Source organism: Taudactylus pleione, unplaced genomic scaffold, assembly GCF_031769625.1.
Source record: "Taudactylus pleione unplaced genomic scaffold, aTauple2 ptg000330l, whole genome shotgun sequence".
Lineage (NCBI taxonomy): Eukaryota > Metazoa > Chordata > Amphibia > Anura > Myobatrachidae > Taudactylus > Taudactylus pleione.
In genome coordinates, this window is record NW_028284731.1 from 4,584,168 (window position 1) to 4,610,180 (window position 26,013).

A 26,013-nucleotide genomic window follows, 5' to 3' on the forward strand; every position below is an offset into this window, starting at 1 on the left:
TTTAGATCATGGAAAGAATAGAATAGAAAACCCAAATGAGGTAATTGGTCGACAGTGACTTAGGGCAACAGGGTTCAAAGGTCGACATACAAATGGCCAGCACAAAAAGGGTATACTCATGGTTTTTCATTATTTTTAAGGTTAGGCTAAAATAACACAAAAAAAAGACGTCAACCCTTTTTGTGTCGACCATTTGAATGGCAACTCTTTAACCCTGTCAACATTTTAACCTTGTCGATGTAAGTCATTGTTGACCTATTGACTGTCGACCTTTGAATCCTGTTGACCTATTGACTGTCGACCATCTGGTGTCAACTTCTTAACTGTCTAACTTCTTAATGTATAACTATCAATCCCCTATTAAAACACCAATAAATGAATACGAATAGAATAGATTCTAATCCACAGTGGTTTCAATGGAAACCACCATCAGGGTTGTAGAGAGCTGGCTCGGGCCCGTTACACTTGGGGGGCATGGCCCAATCGCGGGAGGAGTAACCATGCCTCCTTAAAAAATATGAGATATGGTAAGAACTTACCTTTGTTATCTCTATTTCTATGAAGTCCATAGGGTTCCACAGGATACCTTGGGGTATAGGTGATGACGTCAGGCATCGGGCACCATAGAGTTAAGTTTTCAGCCTCCCAGGATGCACTAGGGTCCCCCTCCTATACCCCGCCCACGAGCCAAGGCTTCTCAGTTACGTACCAAGCCATAGGCTGGAGGAGGAGAAGGAAGAGAGAGAAAAAAGATCTGGACACACACAAGAATCACATTCTCACCAGAGGGAGATGGAAAAACCGGTGACCAGAGTAAAGCCTATCTGCAGCACAGGTGCGACAGGGCGGGAGTCCTGTGGAACCCTATGGACTTCGTAGAAATAGAGATAACAAAGGTAAGTTCTTACCATATCTCATATTTTCTACATCAGGGTCCATAGGGTTTCCACAGGATACCTTGGGGATATCCCAAAGCAGTATCCTTCAAGGGTGGGGATGCTCCTGTGCTGAAATGAGAATCCGCCGCCCGAAGAAAGCATCCTGAGAGGCAAAGGTGTCAAACGCATAATACCTCACAAAGGTACGGACAGAGGACCACGTGGCAGCCTTGCAGATCTGGACTGCAGAGGCACCACGTCGAGCTGCCCACGAAGGACCCACAGACCTAGTGGAATGAGCCCTCACAGAGGATGGAAACGGAAGGCCTTCATGAAGATAAGCTTCTGAAATTGCCATTCGAATCCAACCTGCCAAAGTTTGCTTTGAAGCAGGCCAACCCTTTTTACGGAAGCCATAGAGGACAAACAAGGCATCCGACTTCCTAAACGAAGAAGTGCGGTCAACATAAATCCTTAAGGCCCGCACAACGTCCAAAGTGGCCTCACCCACTGAAAGATCAGGTGAGTTAAAAGCCGGCACAACGATGTCCTCGTTGATGTGGAAACTTGAAACAACTTTGGGAAGGAATCCAGGACGAGTGCGCAGCACCGCCCTGTTCCTATGAAAAATCAGAAAAGGGGTCTACAGGAGAGAGCCCCTAAGTCAGAAACACGTCTGGCCGAAGCAATGGCCAGAAGGAATATTGTTTTAGCTGTAAGCCATTTAAGGTCCACTGAGCACAGTGGTTCAAACGGCGGTCCCTGGAGAGCCCTCAGGACCACAGCTAAATCCCAAGGCGCCACCAGTGGAACAAGAGGTGGCTGAATTCGAAGAACACCTTGCATAAAGGTGCGCACATCAGGGATTGCAGCAATCCTACGATGGAACCAGACTGACAGGGCAGACACCTGCACCTTCAGAGAAGCAAGGCGAAGCCCATGGTCTAGTCCCGCCTGTAGGAAAGCTAACACTCTAGACAGATGGAACTCCCGAGGGGCGTAACCTCTCGGTCGACACCACTGGAAGAACGTATGCCACACACGATGGTATATCCTTGCAGAAGATGGTTTCCGAGCTCTTAGCATAGTTCGCACTACAGAGCTGGAAAACCCCCTGGACCTTAACATGGCCGTCTCAACAGCCACGCCGTCAAAGACAGCCGAGTCAGGTCCAGGTGAAGACAAGGACCCTGTGACAGCAGGTCCGGTCATAGCGGCAACCGCAGAGGAATGTCCACGGACAGACTCTGAAGGTCTGAGAACCAGTGAGCATCCCTCCTTCCTGTTTGAATTTCCGGATTACCCGTGGAAGAAGGGAAAACGGAGGAAAGAGATAAGCAAACCAGAACGTCCACTGGACGGACAGATCATCCACCAGAGATGCCTTTTCATCTCTTGTTCGAGACCCGTACACCGGCAACTTGTTGTGCCGTGACGCCATGAGGTCTATCTCTGGAAGACCCCACCTGTCCACCAGAAGTTGAAAGAAGTCCTGGAGCAGAGACCACTCACCCGGATGAACGTCCTGGTGACTGAGAAAGTCCGCCTCCAAGTTGAGGACTCCCGGGATGAATACTGCTGATATGGCTGGGAGATTGCGCTCTGCCCAGACCAGGATGCGGGACACCTCTACGAGTGCCGCCCAACTTCGGGTTCCTCCTTGCCGATTTATGTAGGCCACGGTGATGGCGTTGTCCGACTGGACCTGCACGGGGTGACCTTGGAGAACCCGATGTGCCTGCTGGAGAGCCTTGAAAACCGCGCGGAGTTCCAAGATGTTTATTGGAAGCTCCTGTTCTGCCTGAGTCCACCTGCCCTGGAACAGGTGTGGACCCGTGACTGCTCCCCAGCCCCAAAGACTGGCATCCATTGTTAACAGGACCCAGTTCGCCACCCAAAATGGACGACCCTGGTTGAGATGGGTCGTCTGCAACCACCAGGCTAGGGACAGGCGAACCTCCGGAGTGAGCACCATCGTCTGGGACTTCAGACTCTGAGGCAGTCCATTCCATTTGGACGGGATCAATTGCTGCAGAGGTCTGGAGTGAAACTGGGCATATTCCACCATGTCGAATACTGACACCATCGAGCCCAGTAACCTCATCGCCGAGTGCAGAGATACTCGGCGGACACATTGCAGACAACTGCGCACCTTCAACTGTAAGGCAGAGATCTTTTCCCCCGTCACAAAGATCCTCTGCTCCGAGGTGCAGAATCCTCTGAGACGGGATCAGAGTGGACTTTTGCCAGTTTATTAACCAGCCGTGACGTTGCAGAACTGCAATTGTCATGTCCAAGTGGCGTAGAAGGAGCTCTGGAGATCCTGCTACCAATAGAAGATCGTCTAGGTACGGCAACAAACGGACTCCCTGCAGCCGCAGATAAGCCGCCATGACCGCTATGACCTTGGTGAACACACGTGGTGCTGTCGCCAGGCCAAAAGGTAATGCCCGAAACTGGAAGTGGTCATTGCGGATTGCAAACCTGAGAAACTGTTGATGGCGTAAAAGAATAGGGACATGCAGGTAAGCGTCCTGTATGTCCAATGACACCATGTAAACCCTAGGTTCCAGCGCCAGAATGATGGACCGTAGGGTCTCCATCCGAAAACGCGGCACCCGCAAGGACTTGTTGAGGGCCTTGAGGTTGAGAATCGGTCGGTACGACCCATTGGGTTTCTGCACCAAAAATAGATTGGAATAGAAACCCTGGCTCCTCTGGGAGAATGGAACAGGCACTATGGACCTCATTCAGAGTCGGTCGTTGTGGCTGCACGGTAGTAGGCCACCGATGTTCGCTGAACTGCGCATGCGTAAAGTTCAAACTAGCTGCTACGATCAGAAATTTCTCTCTCCTTGAACACAGCCAGGTCGGTAGTTTGAGTGACAGAATGAGGCGTTTGTGGGTGGTAACAGGGGAAGGTGCTTGAAAACGGGGGAGTGGAGATCCGAACGCAGGCGTGCCTAATTATGCAAACAGCGTTTTATGGGAGTGCATAATTAACAAAGTAGTGTCATGGCACACGTGACATGGGTGGTTTGTACACTGACCTGATCGTAGTGCTTAAGAGAGGGTATGGTCAACCTTAAGCTCTAGGACCAGTTCCGATGGTTCACGATGGTCTCGATTTATCCTTATATGCCCGGAGATGACGTGTAATGCGTACGAGAAAGGGGGCGTTTTTTTGTCTTACGGCCGCATCCTCCCCTTGGTTGGCCAGCTAACGATCCGATCTTAAGGACGCAACTTGCGAGTGCATCATTTGCATATCCGACCCCTTTTCCCTTACGACCGAGCGGCCGCAACGACCGACTCTGAATGAGGTCCTATAACTCCAACCTGGAGCATAGTGTTCAAAACCTTCCGCAGTTCCACGGCTTTGTTCCGGTCTAATGGAAGGCCCGTGGTGAAGAATCGGGATGGGGGCCTGTGCCGAAAGGATAGGGCATACCCGTGAGAAACCACCTCGTGAACCCAATTGTCTGTCATAGTTATCGACCAACACTGGGCGAACTGCAGCAGGTGGCCTCCCACTTTGGGATCCCCCAAAGGGAGGCCCGGACCGTCAGGCCGCAGGCTTGTCATCCGACTTAGGGGCCGGACGTCTGGTACTCCAGGCCTGTTTCCGGGGCTTGGCTGATTTTTTGGGGCCAGCCTGTCGGGGAAAGGACTGTGCTTTAGGCCTACCCTGGGCCCTGTAAGGCCGAAAGGACGACGTACCCAAACTGGAAGGGACCGCAGCAGACGGGAGACATGCAGATTTTGCTGCCGCCAGCGTGGCTTCAATTTTGTCAAGATCCACACCAAATAGGACTTCTCCATTAAAAGGCAAAGCCTCCAAGCCTTTCTTGGAATCAGCGTCTGCCTTCCAAGATCGCAACCATAAGGTGCGACGAGCAGCTACAGCTGCCGAAGAAATCCGAGAAGTTAGGGTACTGATATCCAAGGCCGCTTCATTGATGTAAGTGGCCGAATCCCGGAGATTGCCTACCAACTCGGCCTGTTCAGCCGAACAGTCGGAATCCAAAGACGCCTCCAAACTATCGGCCCAGCGCTCCATAGCTCTGGCTACCCATCATACGGCCATATCCGGTCTGGATGCCCCCCCCCGCGAGGGAATAAATGGACTTTAGGCAGATCTCCACCTTACGGTCCGTAGCATCCTTCAAGGAGGACATGGAGGGCATGGGCAATGTGGCACTTTGGACTAGGCGTGTCACATGAGAATCCACCTGTGGAGGGGATTCCCACTTAGAAAAATAACTGTCCGCAAACGGGTAAGCCACCGCTAAGCATCTTTGAGGCTGATACCGTTTACCAGGGTTCCACGCCTCCACTAAATGGTCTACTAACTGACCCGAAAGAGGAAACACTGTGGCGTCACCCTTAATATCCTTAAAAAAGGCATATTTAGACTTGGACACCGGAGGATCGTCATCCTCAATAACTAAAGCCGTGTGGACTGCCCGAATAAGGCCAGGAATATAAACCTTGGACTTAGCATCCGACTCTTTAGTACGGAGAGGTTCTTGGTCAGAGAGATCCAGAATCTCCCCATCATGGGACGCAGGGGCGGATTGGGCCGAAGAGGACGCCGGGCCGGTTCCCGCTGGGTCGGCCCCTTTTTATGCCCTTTAGGGGCTGACGGCCGCCCTTCCTTCACCGACCCCACTGCCAGCCCAGCTGCAGCGCTGCAGCTTCTGGACATTGCCGGCAACCACCCCTCAGCTTACCCAGCACTCTGCCGCGATCGGAGCTCAGCTCCGTTCGGGCAGTGTTTTGACCATAATAAAAATGGCCGACAGGGGAGATCCCCCATAAGCCATTGTGGAGCTGTCAGTCATAACTGACGGCTCCGCCTACAGGCTGCCTGCGGCCCGCCTCGGCGCCTCCTGGACCACGGCCGTCGGGGGGAGGGCGGGACGGAGACTGCAGGGCGGTAGTGTGGTCGGCACATAAGTGCCGTCTGCACTACCTACTAGGAAGAAACACACAGCCGCTGGCGCCGGCAGCTGTGTGTTTGTTTTAGCAGCCGATGAGAGTCAGACAGACTCTCATCGGCTGCTGCACCCACTGCCGGAGCCGGGCTCCATTATCCGGCTCCCGCAGTGGGTGATGGGAGAGATGTCATGACGTCTCACCCATCATTCAGAGCACGCCCGCCCGGGGGACAGAGGAGCGGACGCCGGAGCAGGGATTAAGGTAAGTGGATTTTTTTAATTTATTTTACATGATTGGCTGGGACTTCTGCAGGGGGGGCGATCACTGCTGGGGGGAGGCTACCACTGGGGGAACCGCACGACTACTACTGGGGGCACTGCTAAGGGGGGAGATCACTACTAGGGGCACTGCTGGGGGGTAGGAGGGAGATCATTACTGGGGGCACTGCTGAGGGGGGAGATCACTACTGGGGGCACTGCTGAGGGGGGAGATCAGTACTGGGGGCACTGCTGGGGGGAGATGACTACTGGGGACACTGCTGAGGGGGGCACTGCTAGGGGGGAGATCACTACTGGGGGCACTTCTGGGGGTGGAGGGAGATCACTACTGGGGGCACTGCTGAGGGGGGAGATCACTACTGGGGGCACTGCTGAGGGGGAAGATCACTGCACTGCTGAGGGGGGAGATCACTGCTGGGGGGGCACTGCTGGGGGGGAGATCACTGCTGGGTGGGGAGGGGAGATCACTACTGGGGACTCTGCTGAGGGGGGAGATCACTACTGGGGCACTGCTGGGGGGAGATCACTACTGGGGGCACTTCTGGGGGGGGGAGATCACTACTGGGGGCACTGCTGATGGGGAAGATCACTACTGGGGCACTGCTGAGGGGGGAGATCACTACTGGGGACACTGCTGGGGGCACTGCTGAGGGGGGAGATCACTACTGGGGGCACTGCTGAGGGGGGAGATCACTGCACTGCTGAGGGGGGAGATCACTGCTGGGGGGGCACTACTGGGGGGGGAAATCACTACTGGGGGCACTGCTGGGGGAAGGCTACTACTGGGGGCACGAATACTATGGGGACATTGCTGGGGGGAGGCTACTACTGAGGGCACGACTACTGCTGGGGGGAGGTTACTACTGGGGGCACTGTTGGGGGGAGGCTATTATTGGGGGCTCTATTACTACTGGGGGCATTGCTGGGGGGGAGGCTACTACTGGGGGCACTGGTGGGGGGCTACTACTGGGGGCACTGCACAGGGGAGGACTACTACTGGGGGAACTGCACAGGGGTGTGCACCTTGCCAGGGGTTAGTAGTAGCGGCGACTGCGTACAACTTAGAATCAGGCTCTATACGGAGGGAGTATCTCATTCCCTCAGTAGGACCCCGCCCTCTCAATAGAGCCCGCCCCCATCAGGGCTGCTTTCAAAAATCTCCCGGGCTGGTTTTCGATCCCACTCCGCCCCTGATCGGACGTCACGTCTTCATCCTCATAAGGAGCGGACAGAGACTACACCGGCCGCTTATTTGGCCGCAACACAGACTCCCCTTGTAACACGTCCGACAAATGCTGTACAGAACTTGTTAGTGAATTAACCCATGCCGGCTCCTGAGAGACCTGGGGAGGGGAAATAGGGAAACTGTGGGGTACCATCAGTTGTCTCGGGAAACCCTGCATGGGTGACGACACCACTGACTGCTGGGACAATCCCATCTGTGAAAACGCAGGTTGCGGAGCTAACTGGCCCACTAGGGTTGTAAGCGCTTTGGCGAAACAAGCCCAGGGCCGTTCCTGTACCGGAGCTGTGACAGTAATTGGCCACGCCAATAAATAACACTGCCGACATAGCCCCTTCGCGTTAACATGATGGTACGTATGTGACCCCTCTCACTGATACTCGTTAGTATAGTGGGAGAACCACCCTGCAATCACCGCACCGCAAGGGCTTTAGCAGAGGAAGAGCAGGGACAGTGAAATGGCTGACAGTAGAAAGTGAAAGTGCAGGCAGCAGTCGCTAGCAGAAGTCACATACAATGCAAAGAAAGTAATCCCTGCACTATCAGCGCTGATCCTCAACTACACAGACACAGAGCCTGGTAGGACACAGCGCTGCATACACAGACCTGTTTCAACGGAGGAGAGGTATGCCGGGGGACCCAGACCACGATGCCACCGATCAGCAGCTTCCAGCAGCGTTCACCATGCTTCTGCAAAGATGGCCACCGAGGAGCAGAGAGGAGGCCGGTCTAGGGGAGGAGCGCTGCCACAGGGCCAATCGGCAGGTGCAGAGATGGCTGTGTGCAGCAGGGGAGGCACCGGCTGTGTACAGGGAAGGCGCGCTCCCCTGGCATGCAATTAACCCCTGGGACGCTGCAGCACTACCGCTCATCTGCGGTACGCTGTCCCAGGGGGGTAGTGGAAGCGCAGGTTGATTACCTGGCTCCACGCTGCAGCCAGTCCCCAGGGAGCCCCCTGCCTGGGGACTCTGGACCATGTGTTCAGCAGGGACCCACCGCGGTACCCCGCTGCTTACCTGCTGCCCCCTTGAATCCGGCCATGGTCCAAAACATCTGGGGTCACTGCTAGCTGTGACCCCAGATGCTTACCAGCATCGCCGGATCAGTACTGGCGTTCTGGTACCGGTGGGGGTGTAGGGAAGACAGCATGGACGTCAGAAGTGACTGTCTATGATGTACTTCCAGATGGGCAGCCACAGCTGCCGTGAAGAAAACTTCAGGGGCTATCCTTAGCCCCCCTCTAAACAGGTGCTCCGACTCCGAGCCGGGCACCAACGTGGGGGACCCCAGTGCATCCTGGGAGGCTGAAAACTTAACTCTATGGTGCCCGATGCCTGACGTCATCACCTATACCCCAAGGTATCCTGTGGATACCCTATGGACCCTGATGTAGAAAAAATTATAATTTCGTGGCGCTGCGTGCCGACAAGGAAGGGTGCTGTGAGTCCCTCAGCCAAGGGCAAATCCAGGGGGTGGGTGCGATCAGTGTGATCGCTCCCCTCCACCCCTGCAGGAGAGAGGAGACTGCTGTTGCTACTCAGCAGCAGCAGTCTCCCTGGTTCCACTGGCAGAGCCGGCCCTAAGCATAGACAAATTAAGCAAATGCCTAGGACATTTGGAATGTCTAGGGGTATCCAAGCCCGCCTAGGGCTGAAGGAGGTTTGGTGCAGGCATGCCGGGGCACCTGCTTTCGGCTGGGCAGAGACTCAGGGCCTGATTCAGACCCAGTCACAAGAGCTGAGCGCTCGCAATCAGGTCGATGTTTGCCCACTGGGCATGTGCACGACGGAGCTGGCTCCGTCGTGCGCATGCGCTAGACCCAGCTATAGACAGGTGCTCCGTCGCTCCAGGTCTCCCACCAAAGGGGTCGAGCTGTCGATGGTGATTGACAGCTCGCCCCTTTTGGTAGGCGGGCAGGGGGAGTGGCTGGCCAAACGGAGGCGTTCCCGAAGGAACGCCTGCCGTTTAGGGGCGGCCCCACTGACATCACCAGTGATGTCATTGGGAGAGCTTCCGGCTCTATTACAAGCCCGATGGTCGCGATGGTCAGTACTGGCGTTCTGGCCACTCGCAATAGCTGTGGGTGGTCACCCACAGCTATACGAGTGGACGAGAGGCCAGGAGGCCGAACAAAACAAAATAAAAATGCCCTGATTCGGAGAGAGCGCTCGTTCAGAGCGTCCATCTCTGAATCAGGCCCTCAGGCAGCTGCTACTGCCACTGCACAGCGTCCACGATCGGAGCTCAGCTGACAGCTCCAATCGGACCAGGCAGCAGCAAACAGTGAGAGGCAGCGGCAGAACAGCCGGTGACAGTTTAAGGAAGCGGAGCACCTGGATGGCGGGTGATGGTTAACCCCCTGGCCTACTCTGAGGCATCACACAGTCAGAATGAGCTTCTGCACATGGGCAGAGGCTCATTCAGGACTTTAAGTAATGGTCACGGGAGGGTTGCTGCACCATGGGCCTTTGCAGAGCTCGAAGTAGTGGCTCTGGGCTCCGCCTCCAGCAATCATCACACACAGCTGCGGCCTGCCAGCCTGAGACGGGAAAACCGGGTCTGCTGCCTGCGGCTTGCTGTACCTTGATTCGGACACCTCTGCAGACTGCGCTCAATTAAAGTAAGTTTGGAACTGTGAGAGGGCCGGGGTGTTGTGGTGCTCACTGATGTGAGAGGGGTGCTCTGCTGGGATAGGGGTGGTGGGTGAGGTTGGGTTCTGATACCATGCTGTGCTGGGATAAGGGGGTGTTGTGCTGGGTGAGGAGCCCTTCAGTGAGGCCACACCCCTTTTTAGAATCTCCTGGGGAGGGGGGCACCACCCAAAATCTTACCTACAGCACTAATTTGGCTAGGGACAGCTCTGCCCACTGCAGCCCATCACACAGTAGCTTGTGCTGGGCTGCTGACAGGTAAAGGTGGGGGGGAAGGCGTGATGGGCTTGGACAGGGCCAAAACTAGGATATCTGTCACCCGGTGCAAGGTAGCAATTTTGCGCCCCCTCCCTTCCCATACCTGGATTTTGTCCTTGCTCCTCCATAAGGCAGTGCACTAGTCAAACGTCCCTGGTATAGTGACTTACATTATTCCACACACTATAATGCCAATTACACATTATGCCACCCACTGTAATGCCTATTACCAAAGTGCCACTTACATATTTGCCCCACAGTAAGGTTTCTAATTACTTTAAAATTACCTGCTCGTTGTCAGGGATTTTATGCGCGTTGCCAGGGGGTTTCACGGGAGAAGATGCAGCTTTCAGCATCTTCTCCCGGCACTTGCGCTGGCCTAACAGACACTAGAGGTCCAGTATGGACCTCTAGCATCTGTCTCCTCCTTGGCGGTGGCCATTTTTGGATGGCCGTTTTCTGACTCTCCAGCCCCCAAGCCACCGTGAGTCATCCCTTTTTCACCCCCTGCATTCCGGCACCCGGTGCACGTGTACCTCTAGCCCCCTCCTAGTTGCGGCCCTGGCTTGGAAACCACCGTCATTACACCAAAACCTGCTGCTTAGTAAACTTAACCCAATATCTTGTTTAGTAACTTAGATATTTGTTTTCTCATTTCCTAACATAAATAAACACTTCCTGGTATATAAAGCTAGACAAAGGTGGAATCAATATTTGAATTCTGAAGTGTGAAACAGCATTCATTTAGTTACACTGTATACTAGCAGTAGTTTAGTTGAACAATTGAATACATTTTTTTTGTGCACATCTAATAAGCCATTGGAAAATTAATTTCTAGGTATATCAGAAAGCTACTACTGGGGATTATGCACAAAAAAATTATAAACTTCTTTATTTTGAAAAAAAAGGGTAGGGTATGCTTAGAATGTCATTGTTTAAAGTCTAAACGAGAAAAAAGCAAAGTTAATTTGTCACTGTCAGTATTATAGACTGGCTGTCCAGATAATTGTGGCCAAGGAATCTTAAAAACCTTGATGTACTTTAAAAATCCAATTCAGACATTGGCCCTCATTCAGAGCCGTTCGCTATTTGCGGTCGTTCGTTTAAAAACAAGGGGTGGCTATTCAAATGATCCGTACGCACATTGCAGTCTGTTCACACCTCTAAGTCTGAACGAGCGAGCAAAACATACGCTCGTTTATTTGTTAAAAACGCCCCCTGGCCGCACGCATCCTACGTCATGTCCGCTATTTATTAGATTAATCGAGTACATCGACCAGCGTATGAACTGCTCGCTATTCTTGTGGTTGGTGTTTGCTACCACAAATTTGCGAGCAGTTCTGGCTATAAAATAACCCAGTGACGTGGTCAATGACGCTGCTGTTTTAAATATACACACCCATAAAACGCCCGTTTTGACCTTTAAGCACGCCTGCGTTCGGATCTCCACTCCCCATTTTCAAACACCTTCCCCTGTTACCACCCACATACGCCTCATTCTGTCACTCAAAATAGCAGGCACTCGCTATATAGCGTACAAAGGATTTTCGGCCGCACTGACTGGTTCGCGCATGCGTACTAAAAAGCGTACACATGCGCAGATGTGCAAACATCGCTCGGAACGAGCGTACTGCCGCTAACGAGCGGCTCTGAATGAGGGCCATTATTCTAAAAACCTTGATGTAGCTTAAATATCCGGGTCAGACATTACTCTTTGGTGAGAGCTGCAGAAGAATTTAACAAGAACATCTTGGCGAATAAGGACCTGTTCTAACGGTCAGCTGACTGGAATGGAATTTTATTGTGGGCTGCTCTGCTGCTTTACCAGACAGAAGGGAAATACATGACACAGCTAAGATAATGAGTAACCTCTTCCTATCCAGTCCTGGAAAATATTAAGAAAAGAATATTCCCTGTGGCATAAAGACTTACATCATTTTTAAATATTTTTCTAAATGCATAGCAGCTCTATCTACATTTCTGTAATCTGTTTCTCATCCATATGTAAGTTATAAACGTGGCATTCTAAGTTCACTGAAATCACTACACAAACAGTGGGCCTGATTCAGAGCCGCTCGCTCTGACAGAGCGCTTGCTCTGAATCAGGGCCGGGCTTTTTTTTTTTTGGAGCGGCCTCTTGGCTGCTCGCATAGCTGTGGGTGACCACCCACAGCTATAGCGAGCGGCATGATGATGGTCGCGATGGTCGGGCTTGCGACGAGACCCTTGTGGTAGGGTCTCGTTCATCGCAAGCCCCAGAGAGCTTTCGGCTCTAACAGAGCCGGAAGTTCTCCACTGGAAGTTCTCCACTGACATCACTGACATCACTAGTGATGTCAGTGGGGCCGTCCCCAAACGGCAGGCGTTCTCATGGGAACGCCTCCGTTTGGGCAGCCACCCCCCGGCCCACCCACCAAAGGGGGCGAGCTGTCACTCAACATCAACAGACAGCCCCCTTTGGTGCAAGACCTGTAGCGACGGAGTGCCCGTCGCTAGCCGGGTCTCGCGCGTGCGCACGACGGAGCCGGCTCCGTTGTGCGCATGCGCTGTGGGCCACAATCGACCCGGTTGCGAGCGCTCAGCGGGTCCGAATCAGGCCCAGTGCACATAAGGGTAAATTCATGCACTTTTTGTGCTGCAGAATATAAAACTAATATTGGAACATTCCTCTAGAAGTGCACCTACATATCAATCCCGACGCCGGAAGTCCCGCACCAGTGAATATCCCGACAGCAGCTAAGGTGGGTTAGGGGTGGGGTAGGGGTGCCTAACCCTAACCTCCCCCCAAGTGCCTAACCCTAACCCCTCCTGTAGGTTCCTAAACCTAAGCCCCCCTTCCCCGCAGCCTAAACCTCCTAAGGTGGGGTGCTTGACCCTAACCTCCTCCCGGGGGTGCCTAACCCTAACCCCCCCTTCCCCTAGCCTAACCCTAACCCTCAGGGGGGGTGCCTAACCCTAAGTCCCCCCCGGGAGCCCCTAACCTAACCCTCCCCCCCGCGGCTGTCCGCGCCCGGCTAACCTTCGATCGGGATGCCAGGCGTCGGGCTCCCGGCGTAGGTAAAATGACAGGCGTCGGGATTTCGACGCCTGTCATTAGACCCTTGCCGGGATTAGACGGTCGGGATGCCGACGGTCAGCAATTAGCCGTCGACATCCCGACTGGATACCCTGCAGAGATGCTTGGGTGTACAGAGGGCCTGATGCAAAGATGGATGCTAGTGCGATCGCAGCTGCGATTTTGCATGGAATGCAGCTACGAAAATATGCTAATGCCTTTCAAAGCTTACCTGAGCATAGGGACGCCCACTGCTGCCTTCTCATCTGCGTCCTGTGTCACGTACCAGCGTAAATATCAGTAACATCGACACACATGGACCAGCCATGCAGGTCTGACCTGTCTCAAATAGAGCGGTACTCCTGACACCCAGAAAGCTCTCATGCTGCGTATGTGATCGCAGTGGCTATTTTATGTATGCCCATGTACCGGCATTTAAACAGTTTTTCTGACCACCCCCCAAACGCTGACTACCTGTCACTCGCTTTGCGAATGGGTTCTATGTTCTTGCGGAATTGCAAGACAATGGCGACGCATGTGTAGTTCCACTTTGACGCAAGTGCAATAGCATAAAAAATATTTGCTCTGTGTAAAATTCGCCATTGCGTCCATCCCTGAATCAGGCCCAGAGCAAGGTGACATTTGGCTCAGACAGAGAGGAGCAGTTTGTCACAGTGAGGCATAAGTGCACCTACTTTTGCTGAGTCTTACCGAACCAAGATTTTGATATAAATGGAGAAAAGGTGCATATTAGGGTTGTTTCTTATGTGGCACATGGTCATATTCGCTTTGCAAAAGGACGTCCTGTACTTTTATAATGCCCTGTTTAATGCTTCTACTCATGGGCACCATGAGAAATCTTGGGTCCTGTTATGGAGGGGGCGTGACACGTGTGTAGGCATGGTCATTGCGGCAACTCCATGCTGAAAGCTGCATGGTACCACCATGTTGGGTTAGTGGCTGTGCCTCTTTGCGTCTCAGCCCCCAGTACATTATCTACTGTAACAGGGAACAGAGGATAGGCTGCACTATGATGTGTGCTGTGGAAGTCATCCATGTGCACCAACACAAAGCCAAGGAATTTTGCAGTGAGCATCAATAATTATATTGCCATATACACATGAGGGAAAAGCTAGGGTGAGTAGTAAAATAAATAGCATTACCTTCACTATGCCAAAATAGAATAATTGCCTACTTCCAGGAGACTCCAGAATTTCAGGGAGTGCTCTCGTATATCTGGGAAAGTAGGTCAGTAGCATGGAGAGTCATTGTTACAGCACAAAAGTCTGGTCAGTAGAGAGGAGGTGCACAGTGCGGGTACAGTGTTGAGCACAGGCAGCTTACCTGCTGCGTATTGATACATCTTGCAGTGGGCACTACAGAGGATGTCACTGCTCATAATTGAGCTTGCATCTGCCTGTGCTGTAACCAGTTTCATGTTAGGAGATCCTGTGGGAAGGGGGGCTTCTGTCAGTTAATCAAGGCATTGTGTCGCCCATTTCTCCACCCACATGCAGCACTGCCCTCCTTCACATCACCATCAGGGATCTCCATGAAGCAATATTTGCAATTTAGGAATGACCATTGGAGGGTTAACCATTAATTTTTCACCATGAATGGTGCCATTGCTAATCAACATTAAATGCATGAAACCATCAACGGTGAACCATTGATGGTTTGAGCCTCAATAACAATTGCTGCTGTGGGGTACTATGGGCATTCAAGGTTGGAACTTAGCAGTGCAACACAAGGTGAGGCTGAGCTCAGTGTACCCTGCATTGGGGGAAAAAAAAAACGGTGGCAAACCATAAGTGCATTAAACCATCGACAAGGTACTATCAATGGTTTAAACCATCAATGGACATCCCTGCTGCCAGTCACAGGAAGATGGCGGGACATCCGGAAAGGGAGCAGTGGCTCAGCAATGCGAGGGGGAAAAGCTAGGCACCGGGTAGGGGTAAACATCATGGGCTGGGAAGAAAAAAAAATATAAGTGCATCTCTGCCATCAATGACGAAGAACCTAATATGATCTCTGCTATCGATGTCATCCCTAAATAAAGTGCACCACATTTGTACTTACTTATCCTAAGCACAAGCAAAGGGATGAAGGGTCTATTTATTACAGCTGTATTGTTGTTGGGTTACAAAACAGTTTAAAACCAGCACAGACGACAAATGCACATGGAGAGAGTAGGGGCCTGATTCAGAGACATGTGTAAACCGCACACAATGCCGTCATTCATGTAGTTGAGCAATTTTTGCAACCATGCATGCACAAAAAATTCAGAACACTCCTATGGCAGCAGTGATGTCCATCGCTGATTTAAACCATTAATGGTACCTTGTTGATGGTTTAATGAACTGATGAAAGCATCGATGGTCATCCATTACTTCATTGCAGTGCAGGAGCTGGGTCATTAAGCAATTTAGCAGCCACCTTGACAAAATATAGTCAGTGAGGGCTTGTAACATAAACTGGCCACAAGGGTGATATAAAGTATTTACCCGGACCTGGGCTTCCAGAGGAGCCTGGCGGGAGACCGGGTCCGTTGCAGCCCCCCTCCCTTCCTCCCTCCCTCATGCTGGGATGCAGTGGGAGATTGCTCGCGGCTGCTAAGCAGAAGCCACAGCAGTCTCCTATGCCAGAGGGGGGGAGCGATACACTCCCCCCCCCGTTTGGCTTTGCGCCGGGCTGATGGGTTCACAGTGCCCCCTCCCTGGCGGCACTGCAAAAGATTGTTTTTTATTTGTTTTTTTTCACAAGGGGACGTGGCCACGCCTCCCGTGGTTAAGCTATGCCCCCTCTTTACTAGGGCCCGATGGCGCTATCTATGCCCCTGACAGTAATTAAAATGCCCAATTATCCAGTATATTAATGAATGATTTACCAGCTGCATGTTCCCTCTACTGGGATTATCTTTCTCTGTGGTATTGAGGAACCCTGATGAAAATGAATCAAACCCCAGCAGTAGCTATCAGCAGCAAGTGTGTCTGATTTAACAGTCTTTTACAAGCAGGGGTTAAAGTGGGCAGGAATGGGTTCCGTCACTTGTATTTTGGAGACGGAACCAGTTCCGCCTCCTCTGACTCACCTTTTTGACCTTGACTCAGATTTTGTTACCAGCTGGTGCCTGGCTCCCTCCCCGCAGCGCCAGGAGCGTGGCTTAAAGTAAGTTTTCTTTGTTTTTGTGCAAGCGGCACTATAGGGGGCATAACTACTGGGGGCATTCACAGGGGGCACTACTACTGGGGGCATTATACAGGGGGCACTACTACTACTGGGGGCATTACACAGGGGACATTACTACTAGGGGCATTACTACAGGGGGCACTACTACACAGGGGGCACTACTACTGGGGCATTATACAGGGGCACTACTACAGGGGGCATTACTACAGGGGGCATTAATACTGGGGCATTACACAGGGGGCATTACTACTGGGGGCACTACTACTACTGGGGGCATTACTATTGGGGGCACTACTACATTGCCATTAATGGGGCCATTACTACAAGGGGCACCACTCCTGGGGGCACTGCATAAGGGACACTACCAATGCTGTGGACTCTACATAAAGGGCACCACTACTGGGGGCACTGAATAAGGCGCACTGTATAAGGGACACCATTACTGGGGTCACTGAATAAGGAGCGCCGCTACTGTGGGCACTGCATAAGGGGCACCACTACTGGGGGCACTGCATCAGGGGCACCACTACAATGGGCATTGCATTTGCATAAGGGGCACTACTGTTGTGGGCATTGTATAATGGGCACTACTACTGTGGACATTGTGTATAAGGGACACAAATGTGGGCATTGTGTAAAAGGGGCACTGCTCTGTGTCATACATGAATAAGGGACACTACTATGTGGTGTAATGTGAATCAAGATTGTGCTACTGTGTGGTGTAATTTGAATTGGGAATACTATTGTGTGACCACACCCTTTTCTTTTGTGACCACCCCCCTTTCTTTTGAGATCACACCCCTTTTTGTCATGTTTTTTTTTAGTAAAGTGCCAAGGGGGAGGGTGAGTTCAACCATTTCTCTAGGACCACTTTAAGCACTTTTTACAAGGGTTCAATTTTAGATGACTTCCAGAAGAGAAGGATGAGAGCTCACTTTAAAATTCAGTTTAAAACTTTTAAACAGCAACCACTTGGCCAGAGTATAATATAGCCCAACAATTAATCTTATGATAAAACCCTGGGTAAATGTGATAGGGTGTGGAGTTCTGACATATGCTTTACCTGTTAAATAACTGCTACTTTAAAACATCGGGCAGTCTCACAGGGGACTCGCAGATGTCAGAACTCCACACCATATTATATTTACCTCCTTGCATCAGCCTCTCCCTTGCTCAGTCCCCATCCATAATAACAGACACCACAAAACAGCCACTCACAGAAAACATAGCAGGGGTGGTTTATGAGAGGAGTGGGCCTGTGTTCAGTCTCAGGAACTGATTCAGAGCCGATCGTAAGCGGCCGCTCGTTCGCTATGAGCGATGTTCGCACAACTGCGCATGCGTATAGGTTGTAATGTGCATGCGCAAACCAGTCATTGCGGTCGGAAATCGTGCGCTCGCAAAACAGCGAGGGGCAGCTAATGTGATTGACAGAATGTACCGTTTGTGGGTGGTAACAGGGGAAGGTGCTTGAAAAAATGGGGGAGTGGAGATCCGAACGCAGGCGTGCCAAACGGTCAAAAGGGCGTTTAATGAGAGTGCATAATTAGTAAATGAGCGTCATCGACCACGTCACTTGGTTGTCTTTTAGCCTGAACTGCTCGCAGTGATAGCGGTAAGAAAAAGCTACCACAAGCCCTGCGAGCAGTTCAGATGCCTTTCGATGTTCCCGATTAATCTAATAAATACCGGAGATGACGTGTGTTGCGAACGGCAAAGGGGCGTCTTTACAAAATAGCAAGCGCATTTTTCGTTCGCTCGCTCAGACATAGAGGCGTCAACAAACCGCAAAGAGCGAGCGCTCAATTTAAATAGCCGCCCCTTTTTTGGAACGACCTTCCGCAAATAGCGTCCAGCTCTGAATCAGGCCCTCAGTGCGGGCCACCCCATCCCCTCCTCTCATTGGCTCAGTTGCGAAGCAGACTCTGGTACTGTGTCAGAGTTTACTGTACATGGAGAGGTCCCAGGGAATATGCCTCTCGCTTTCCCGTGCCATGTTCACAGGGGATTCTTTACTGCACAAATATCCAAGAAAATGGCTACCACACAGCTATTTTGGCAATGCCAGAGCTGGACTCCGGAGAGGTAAGTATAATGTATGGGTACACGGTGTACCCATTAACGCTCATAAAACATAGCACCTGTCTTGGTAATTCTCCAACAATGAGACGTGAACAAGTAATATTTTATTGATGTTATAATGTTTATATTTATTGTGTCAAATTTATTATTGCTATGGAGAGTTCTGTTCATCTGAAAATTACTCATGCAAACAGCATATTAAAAAATGATAGCAACAGATTTTAAAGCTCATTTAGGAAGCAGCAAATTTGCAAACATGCAGCACAAACTATGTTTTATGATTTTGCATTACCATTGTTATTGTTATGCAAATGTCCATACTTTTATGGGTAACACATGGATTTACACCATACTATTTCTTAAAACACTGTGACGGGCAAATCACATCATATTGGTCCCATACTCTGTGGTGCAATGCCGCCAGGGCCATTGGCGGACGAGTTGTGTAATCGCACAGGGCATGAAACCCCTGCTGGCAGAGCAGGGGAACAGGGGCGCATGTATACTATTGAAAATGTCACTCCCAAAATGGCCGCTGCCTCAGTAGAGACAATTAGAACCGGGAGATCCCCACTGTGCTCGTGTTGTGGTACCTCTAGTAACAGGGAAGGGCGAGTGCATGAACAGCGGTACCCGGAAGTTCGGGGGGAGCATGTTGCACATGAAAACCCTGACAACGAGCAGGAATACAGATCCGCCACTGAGAAATTTTAAAGGTTGGTGTTGCCTTGACATTAATACTATTCAATTTGAAGCCGTTTTTGCAGGGGATAAAGTATCGGGCACGTGCCCGCTTATCCTCGTATTCAATTAGGAATCGGCGAAAATGGGACCCGGTGGAAAGGTAAGTATCGAAAAGTCCTGTCACTTTTAGGGAAATCAGCCTGTCACCCCCCAAAAGATGGTCTGACATGGGGGATCACTATGGGTACACCCGAATTGGCCTGCTAAAGGTAATTGGGGTTTTTAAACAGCCGCGGCACTTGCATTAATGCGTCTTAGAAAAAGTGGTGAAGAATAGCATTTAGCTTTATTTAAAAAAAATAAATAACTAGTACCATCAAATTTGGGGTACATGAAAATGGGTGCAAGCATATTTTTAAGTCCCTAAAGTGATTTTTAAAACTTCTTAAAAAATTCACCTGCCGCAACCACCCGCATTCTAGATAACACCTGCCGCATACTTGGGGACCTCCCTGAGTCAGTTTCGCTAGTTTTCAAGTTTGTCCCAAAACTTTCCACCCCCAAAACGAAACCACTTTTTTAAGAGGGTCCTATGCTAATTTTTTTAAAATTTTTGACACAGATAACTTTAAGGGGACATTCCAAAGGCTGCAGGGTACTTTTTTAAATTCTGCACCCCAAAATCTCAATTCTGCACTTGTTTTCACCACGTATGCAGTAGTGAAAACATATCCCCGTTTCTTTACAAAGACTTTTCGCACCTGCGAAAGTCTTTGAAATTAAATATGGGGATAAGTGAAAATGGCGAAAATGACGTCATCGGCGATAAATTATCACCGATAATGGACTTTTCGCTACATTACTGTGTTTGGTATAATATGGTCTGTTGGTGTTGCCTTGACATTAATACTGTGTGACATAATGTGTAGGGGCATTACTGTGTGTGGTATAATATGGTGTAAGGGGCGTTACTAGTAAAATTATGAGCCTTATGATTCACAACTTGATTGGAATTGGGTATTAAATGGCTTATGCTGGGCATACACAGCCAGATAAAATGTCTGTCAGACCGACAGACATTTATCTGGCAGCCTGCCAGCCGCAGATGTCGCCGGCATACACTGTGAGATTTCTCTCACAGTGTATCAGCCCGACATCCGCACTCCGCCCCCGGGGGAGGAGACATTTCCCTGTTCCTTCCATAGGAAGGAACACAGGAAATGTCTGTCTGCCGGCTGTGGCTGGGCATACACTGCCCGATGCGGCCGTCAGTTTACCGGTAAATATCGCATCGGACAGGCATGCTGGACAATCCGGCATGCCCGACCGAGCAATATTTAACCCTCAGTCGCCCCCCCACACGCTACAATTATCGGGGCGATCCGCCGATATCAGGCGGATCACCCCGATAATTGTAGCGTGTATGGCCAGCTTAAGTTGACTGGATGATGTCAGCCGTACATTATCTAATGCACATTGGAAGTGTGGGCTCATGCTGAACAGGAAAGAACAGTTGGCCTTGTTGGCCCTAATCCTATGGTGATGTCAACGTCAATTATTCATAAGTCATAAGGTAGTCTTTTCCTTTGAGGCCACACCCCTTATTGTGAGACCACACCCATTATTGTGAGGCGCAAGGTTACTATGTTATGCTTGTTTGAGGGGGGGTGGTGCATTTTGACTGTTCGCACTGGGAGCTATATTGTCTAGAAACTGCCCTGAATGCCACCAACACACAGAGGGGCAATGCCATGATGACGTGATTCGCAGAGAACCATATCAGCATGCCTCCTTTTCTGCCTATTTCACTAGGAAATGGGTAGAATGCCGGAGTGTAACCTACTCTCCCAGGAACCCATGAGGACTCCCCAAAATTGAGGAGTCTCCTGGACGTTCCAGAAGAGTTTGTAAGTATGATTTGATGGGAGTAGAAGTTGAAATTAATCAAAGAGGCTTCGCTTTGAAGTGGCATTTGGTGCATTCACATGTGGACCTACAATCACACAAAAGTAAACAAAATAATTTTTCATGGGAACAGTACTAAACTCTGAGAGTGCACCTATGTATGTGGAAGGCAGGTAAATAGGTGCATTTCTACAAAAGAAAATGTGTGATGCAAATGTAAACACATTTCTTCTGTTTGTAAATGACCATCAGTATGTGCTAACTACACTAAATGTATTCCACTGAATAATAAAACACTAATTAGAAACAAATGCAAGATTGTCTTGAGAAAGAAACAGTAAGGTTTAATACAATATGAAAGTATCAACATACAAAAGTAAATCTGTTTACAATTTTCTATCAAATCAGTCAGCAAGTACCATAGAAACTGTACAACAAGCATTTAAACTGACAAGTAGACAGCTATAGACAGACAAACACATAGGGATACATTTACTAAAGTGAGAGTTTTTAGAAGTAGAATGTTGCCCATAGCAACCAATCAGATTCTAGCTATTATCTTCTACAAGCTGCTAGTTAAATGTTAAGTAGAATCTGGTTGGTTGCTATGGGGAACATCTCCACTTCTGAAAACTCTCACTTTAATAAATTTACCCCATAGATAGATAGATAGATAGATAGATAGATAGATTTTCTTTTAATGCCAAGACACTCCCCAATAGGGAACACCTACCACAGACCTGCATTCTTTCTTTGTACTGAGTCACGACAGTTATTAATAAGCATTTACCTCGCCAGATCTTGCACATCTCTTTAGGAAGCCTGCCACTGTGCATCCTGCCCTCTGTGTAGTGATGAGGCATGCCTGGACATAGTTCATGTAGGGGCTGCCTAAACTTATATTGGGAAAGGAGGCTATGACGCTGTGTCTCAACTTCAAGGGTGGTCTGATTGCATAATTGCTCATATTTTTTTTTACATCATTGCATTTATCATTTTTGCCAAGTCATTTTAAGTAGATGTGATTCTGGTGTGTTTTTTTAAGAAAAAGTAATCTTTCAGAGCAAACAATTCTACTTGTACATATGAACATTTGTAAAATCCTGTGTATTACTATATAATATGCCTGTAATAGCTGAATAATTTGTAAATCATATGTTGCTCATTCCTAACAAGTAAAACAAGTGTTTTAAAACTCAGCATAAGTCTAGTACGAGGCATACATTCATGCATGTGGCAGTGATCAACTGTTGTTTATTTAATTACTAAAGATTAATACTTTGACTAGAAAAAAAAGTAAGAACTATTAATAACACGGGCATATCTATAATGGGTGCAACGTGTGCGGTGCACATGGGCTCCCCCCACTGGCACAGAAGGGTCATGGTGGCATTATAGGTGGGCGGTGCATGGGTGGTGCGACGTGCTCATGTCATCGTGGAGATTACCGGCATTGCAAAGCAAGGGGCGGGGCTTAGACGACGCGATTCATCGTGAATCACATTATCGTCCTCTTTCGGACCGGCCACTTTTGGGCGCTCAGCAGGGGGGGGGGGATGCACGGTGAAGCAGGGGGGAGGCAGCTGGACCAGGAGACTTTCTCTCTTCTCCCGGGGGCCGGGATGCCATCCGTTTTTCAGGAGCCTCCCGGACATTGTGGGAGAGTTGGCCAAGTGTGGTCAAGGGGGGCCCACACCGCACACCCTGTACTAATTTATTCAATACTTACTTCTTTGGAGTCTCGTGTCGGCGGTAGCATCACTGTACAAATTGCCTGGAAAATGGCCGCCACACCCATTTTTCTGGTGTTTTGCACATACGCAGTAGGTTCTGGCACAGACTAGTGCCCAGAGTCTACTGCTGCGCTCAGTGCACTGCCAGCCGACGGGTAGAGAGGAGGGGGCCCTGTATGTAGACTGCATATGGGCCCCCTCCTCTCTTTTATACCCCTGTAATAACACTATTATTAACGGAGATGTGTAAAGTGCTATAGTACTCCATAGTGCTAGACACTGAGCAAATAAAGCATACACAAAACAGGAGCCTCAGTAGACAAAATAAATGCTGACTTGAAAACAAAGGTTAGGGTATACTGTAGTTGTCGACAATCTGGCTGCAGTAGCGCACGCAGGGGGGTTTCTGAGTACCCAGAAACCCCCCCTGACAGACTGGAGTGCAGCAACCATGTTCTTATGCCCTGCCCCCTCCCGGCAATTTGTCGTGATTCACGGGTCAATATAGAGGAGGCAGAGCCAATATGATGCAATTTCATTAGAATTGAGTCATTTGGCCCCACCCACCTCTACTGATCATACATGGCTCCCAACTTTCGGGTTAACCCCCTGCACCCGCGGAAGGGTAGGCATTTCTCCCACATTCTGCCCACTTCTTAGTGAAGTGGGCAGAATGGGGAGAATTTCCGTGGCGATCACGGGTCCCCGTGTAGGGGGCGGGGCTTACTGACATGATTCTCCATGAATTGCGTCATTTAGCCCCACCCCCTATTTAAATTTAATCCTATCATGGCAATTTGCAGTGAAGGGGGTGGGGCTTAATGATGCGACACATCAGGGCCTGCCCCCATAACAGGCCACCTGCTTGTCCTCCCCAGGCTTCTCTCGTGGAGGACAAGCAAAAGGTAGGCAAGTATGCTCCCAATTGATCTGCGAGTCATGGCATTTTGCCATGAGGGGGAGGGGCCTAATTACATGGTGTCAGCCTGCTAGGTCCTGTACCGATCAGATCTGCTGCAAGGTAAGTTTGCTTGTAATGAATACGTGACATATGTGTGTGTATACATGTGTGTGCGTGTAAGGTACTGTATATGTGACATATGTGTGTGTGTATATATGTGTGTGTGTATGTATATATGTGTGTACATCTACATGCATGCGTATGTATACCCACATACATAGAAATATATATATATATATATATATATATATATACAGTCAGGTCCATAAATATTGGGACATTGACAGAATTTTCAGATTTTGGCCTCTATTCACCACCACAATGGCTTTGAAATGAAACAAACAAGATGTGATTTAACTGCAGACTTTCAGATTTAATTTGAGGGTAATTACATCCAAATCAGGTGAACGGTGTAGGAATTACAACGGTATCTATATGTGCCTCCCACTTTTTAAGGGGCCAAAAGTAATGGGACAAACTAAACAATCCTAAATCTAACATTCACTTTTTAATACTTTGTTGCAAATCCTTTGCAGGCAATTACAGCCTGAAGTCTGGAATGCATAGACATCACCAGACGCTGGGTTTCATCCCTGGTGATGCTCTGCCGGGCCTCTACTGCAAATGTCTTCAGTTCCTGATTGTTCTTGGGGCATTTTCTCTTCAGTTTTGTCTTCATCAAGTGAAATGCATGCTCAATCGGATTCAGGTCAGGGGATTGACTTGGTCATTGCATAGCATTCCACTTTTTAGCCTTAAAAAACTCTTTGGTTGCTTTTGCAGTATGCTTCGGGTCATTGTCCATCTGCACTGTGAAGCGCCGTCCAATGAGTTCTGAAGCATTTGACTGAATATGAGCATATAATATTGCCCGAAACACTTCAGAATTCATTCTGCTGCTTTTGTCAGCAGTCACATCATCAACAAATACAAGGGAACCAGTTCCATTGGCAGCCATACATGCCCACGCCATGACACTACCACCACCATGCTTCACTGATGAGGTGGTATGTTTTGGATCATGAGCAGTTCCTTTCCTTCTCTTCTCTTCCCATCACTCTGGTATAAGTTGATCTCTGTCTCATCTGTCCATAGGATATTGTTCCAGAACTGTAATGGCTTTTTTAGATGTTGTTTTTCAAACTCTAATCTGGTCTTCCTGTTTTTGTGGCTCACCAATGGTTTGCATCTTGTGGTGAATCCTCTATATTCACTCTTGCGAACTCTTCTCTTGATTGTTGACTTTGACACATATACATCTACCTCCTGGAGAGTGTTCTTGATTTGGCCAACTGTTGTGAAGGGGTTTTTCTTCACCAGAGAAATAATTCTTTTGTCATCCACCACAGTTGTTTTCCATGGTCTTCCGGGTCTTTTGGTGTTGCTGAGCTCTCCGGTGCGTTCTTTCTTTTTAAGAATGTTCCAAACAGTTGATTTGGCCACACCTAATGTTTTTGCTATCTCTCTAATGGGTTTGTTTTGATTTTTCAGCCTAATGATGGCTTGCTTCACTGATAGTGACAGCTCTTTGGATCTCATATTGAGAGTCGACAGCAACTGATTCCAAATGCAAATGTCACACCTAGAATCAACTCCAGACCTTTTACCTGCTTAATTGATAATGAAATAATGAGGGAATAGCCCACACCTGTCCATGAAATAGCTTTTGAGTTGATAGACCCATTACTTTTGGCCCCTTAAAAAGTGGGAGGCACATATTGAAACTGTTGTAATTCCTACACTGTTCACCCGATTTGGATGTAATTACCCTCAAATTAAATCTGAAAGTTTGCAGTTAAAGCACATCTTGTTTGTTTCATTTAAAAACCATTGTGGTGGTGAATAGAGGCCAAAATCTGAAAATTCTGTCAATGTCCCAATATTTATGGACCTGACTGTATATATATATATATATATATATATATATATATATATATATATATACATACAGAAAAAGGTCTGTGAGAGAGCGCTTAAGTAATTTTTACAGTGTTTACTGGAGGATTAAGAAAAGTATAAAAGCATTCATATATAGAAACCTTGTAGTTTTTGTGGACAAAAAGCTGTTGACACCCTTATAAAAACATAATACAATTTATTACAATAAAAAAACATTTTGTACAGTACCAATACAATTTTAGACAGTGCTGAT

At 49.3% G+C, this 26,013-nt stretch overlaps 1 protein-coding gene across 1 annotated transcript in view; it reads right to left on the bottom strand.

Moving 5' to 3' along the window:
- LIF (LIF interleukin 6 family cytokine) overlaps nt 1-22,002 on the bottom strand; it is a 47,875-nt gene extending 25,873 nt beyond the window's left edge. Inside the window, exon 1 of the mRNA XM_088443478.1 lies at nt 21,958-22,002. Coding sequence (XP_088299604.1) covers nt 21,958-21,976 — 19 coding nt within the window. The 5' untranslated portion in view covers nt 21,977-22,002. The remainder of the gene's footprint in view (nt 1-21,957) is intronic.
- Between the last annotated feature and the right edge of the window lie 4,011 nt (nt 22,003-26,013).